The sequence below is a fragment of the Saccostrea cucullata genome, unplaced genomic scaffold (assembly GCF_032062105.1).
Source record: "Saccostrea cucullata isolate Sc308-1 unplaced genomic scaffold, CSIRO_AGI_Scuc_v1 ctg6229, whole genome shotgun sequence".
NCBI classification, from domain to species: Eukaryota; Metazoa; Mollusca; class Bivalvia; order Ostreida; family Ostreidae; genus Saccostrea; species Saccostrea cuccullata.
Genome location: NW_026928820.1, coordinates 34,569 through 36,433, shown reverse-complemented (window position 1 = coordinate 36,433; position 1,865 = coordinate 34,569). Strand labels below are relative to the sequence as shown.

The 1,865-nt window shown below is 30.7% G+C and overlaps 1 protein-coding gene across 1 annotated transcript; it reads left to right on the top strand.

The window, feature by feature from the left end:
* Nucleotides 1-511: 511 nt before the first annotated feature.
* On the top strand, nt 512-1,663 carry LOC134278826 (biogenesis of lysosome-related organelles complex 1 subunit 5-like). The gene is made up of 3 exons (XM_062761125.1): nt 512-669; nt 941-996; nt 1,341-1,663. The coding sequence occupies exons 1-3, from the start codon at nt 600-602 to the stop codon at nt 1,518-1,520; spliced, it is 306 nt and encodes a 101-aa protein (XP_062617109.1). The 5' UTR covers nt 512-599; the 3' UTR covers nt 1,521-1,663.
* Nucleotides 1,664-1,865: the final 202 nt, after the last annotated feature.

Genomic DNA, 1,865 nt, shown 5'->3' with positions numbered 1-1,865 from the left:
TCATAGCAAGGTGTTGGATGTATTATTTCAAACCTAAATGTATGAAAAATTGCAGAATGAAAAGTGGAACTTATTTTTACCACTGCTGAAATAATATTGTGTGTAATTATGCATAATTATTATTTGGTCAAATTACAAAATACCAGGTTTCACAATGCTCACCTGAATTGCTTTCCTGAAAATTTGGGCGGAAACATAGGTTGTATTATACACAGGAGAAAAAGTGACCAGGCAGTAGTCTTGACTTTTTACATGGTGAAAATTTTCACTGAAAATCATTGTCAAAATAGTGAAATGAAAATTGTAAACAGGATAATTTTTATTATGCAGATTTTGTTTTTTTTTTTAAATCTTTTTTTTATCTTATAGCAATACTTTTATCTCATGATGCAATCTAACTAAGGGATTATGATTAAAAAAATTTAGAATCTAATTTACTTCCTCAGGAATCTTATATTAGCTTAACTTGGAATTTTGTGACCCATGGACAAAATCTTTTACATGGACATGTATTTATGTGAAATATTGTTTTTACAAAGGAAAAAAGAGGCAACCATGAAAAAGAAAGACTAAAGAAACTGGATGAAGAAATAAAAGAAATGAAAGATGGCCTTTTACCAGAGGCCAAGGAAGGAATGGACCATTTTCTGGCAAATATCACCGCCAAATGTAATTATTTGACACATAAATAGCACCGCCAAATGTAATTAACATGATTAAAGGTGACATAAATTATACAGCCAAATGTATACTAGATGTATCACAGTCAAATGTAATTCAGTGAAGCACAAATCAGATGTCATAGTTGAATGTTATTAAGTGAAGCACTTAAGAATGTAATTAAATTGTGAAGCACAAACCAAACTGATTTTCATGTATTTCCTTTAAAGTCTCTGAGGCGTTATCAGTAACCATGAATTATTTATTATTTATCTTGCAGTAAAAGTTGCAACAGAGGTTTGTAAGAGAGTCGAGGAAAAAGAAAACAAAGTAGATGTAAGTGCAAATACAAATACAACTCTCAATCACCAATATCTCAAATACCCTGGATATGTCAGAGTGATTTGGAAGACCTAAACTATTAAAAAACAATAACCAAGGGTTAATATCTTATGACCAGGACATATCTGGCAGTAGTGCTGAGAGGATTTTATTTCTCTGTCAAGTTAAATTTGCAATCAGATTAAACTTTGTATTTACTGTTATAGTCAATTCTAACAATAGAATCTTAGTTTGTTGTGCATGTATCATGTGCAGGATTTGTAATGTATTCTAGTAGAATTTTACTTAAGGTGCCACCAGTTTAAAATTTATTTTTGCTTTCTCTATTTGTTCTGCAGACAGAATTTATAGAAAAAGAACGTGAGCGACGAAAAAGTGATTGGACAGAATTCTTGGCTCGTCAGTATGAAACGTGTGACCAAGTGGATGCCGAATTTTCTGAACAAGCAGATATTGTAGCAAAACATTATGAAGATCTTGAGAAAAATCTAACAGCTATAAACAATGCTACTCCTTAACATTCCTTTAATGTTACTAATGTCAGGATTCTATTTGAGTTTCTGTTGATTTGATCTTTTATTGTGGTTTTTATATATACACTGTACATGTAATATATAATTGTTGAATTTTATAGGTGCAATAAATTTAACATATAATTTTGCATATTTAGTAATCTAATCATAAACAGATGTAGATATATCTGCCTTAGCTAAAAGAAACTAAAAGAAAATTCTTTATATACAAATAATTTAATCATCCATTAAGTCACCTATCATGATGGATGTGGGTTTACATGTAATTAGAATGGATGAGAAAGTAACCAGAGGCTACCTGCAGATATTTATACCCCCGCTCCAAAGGAG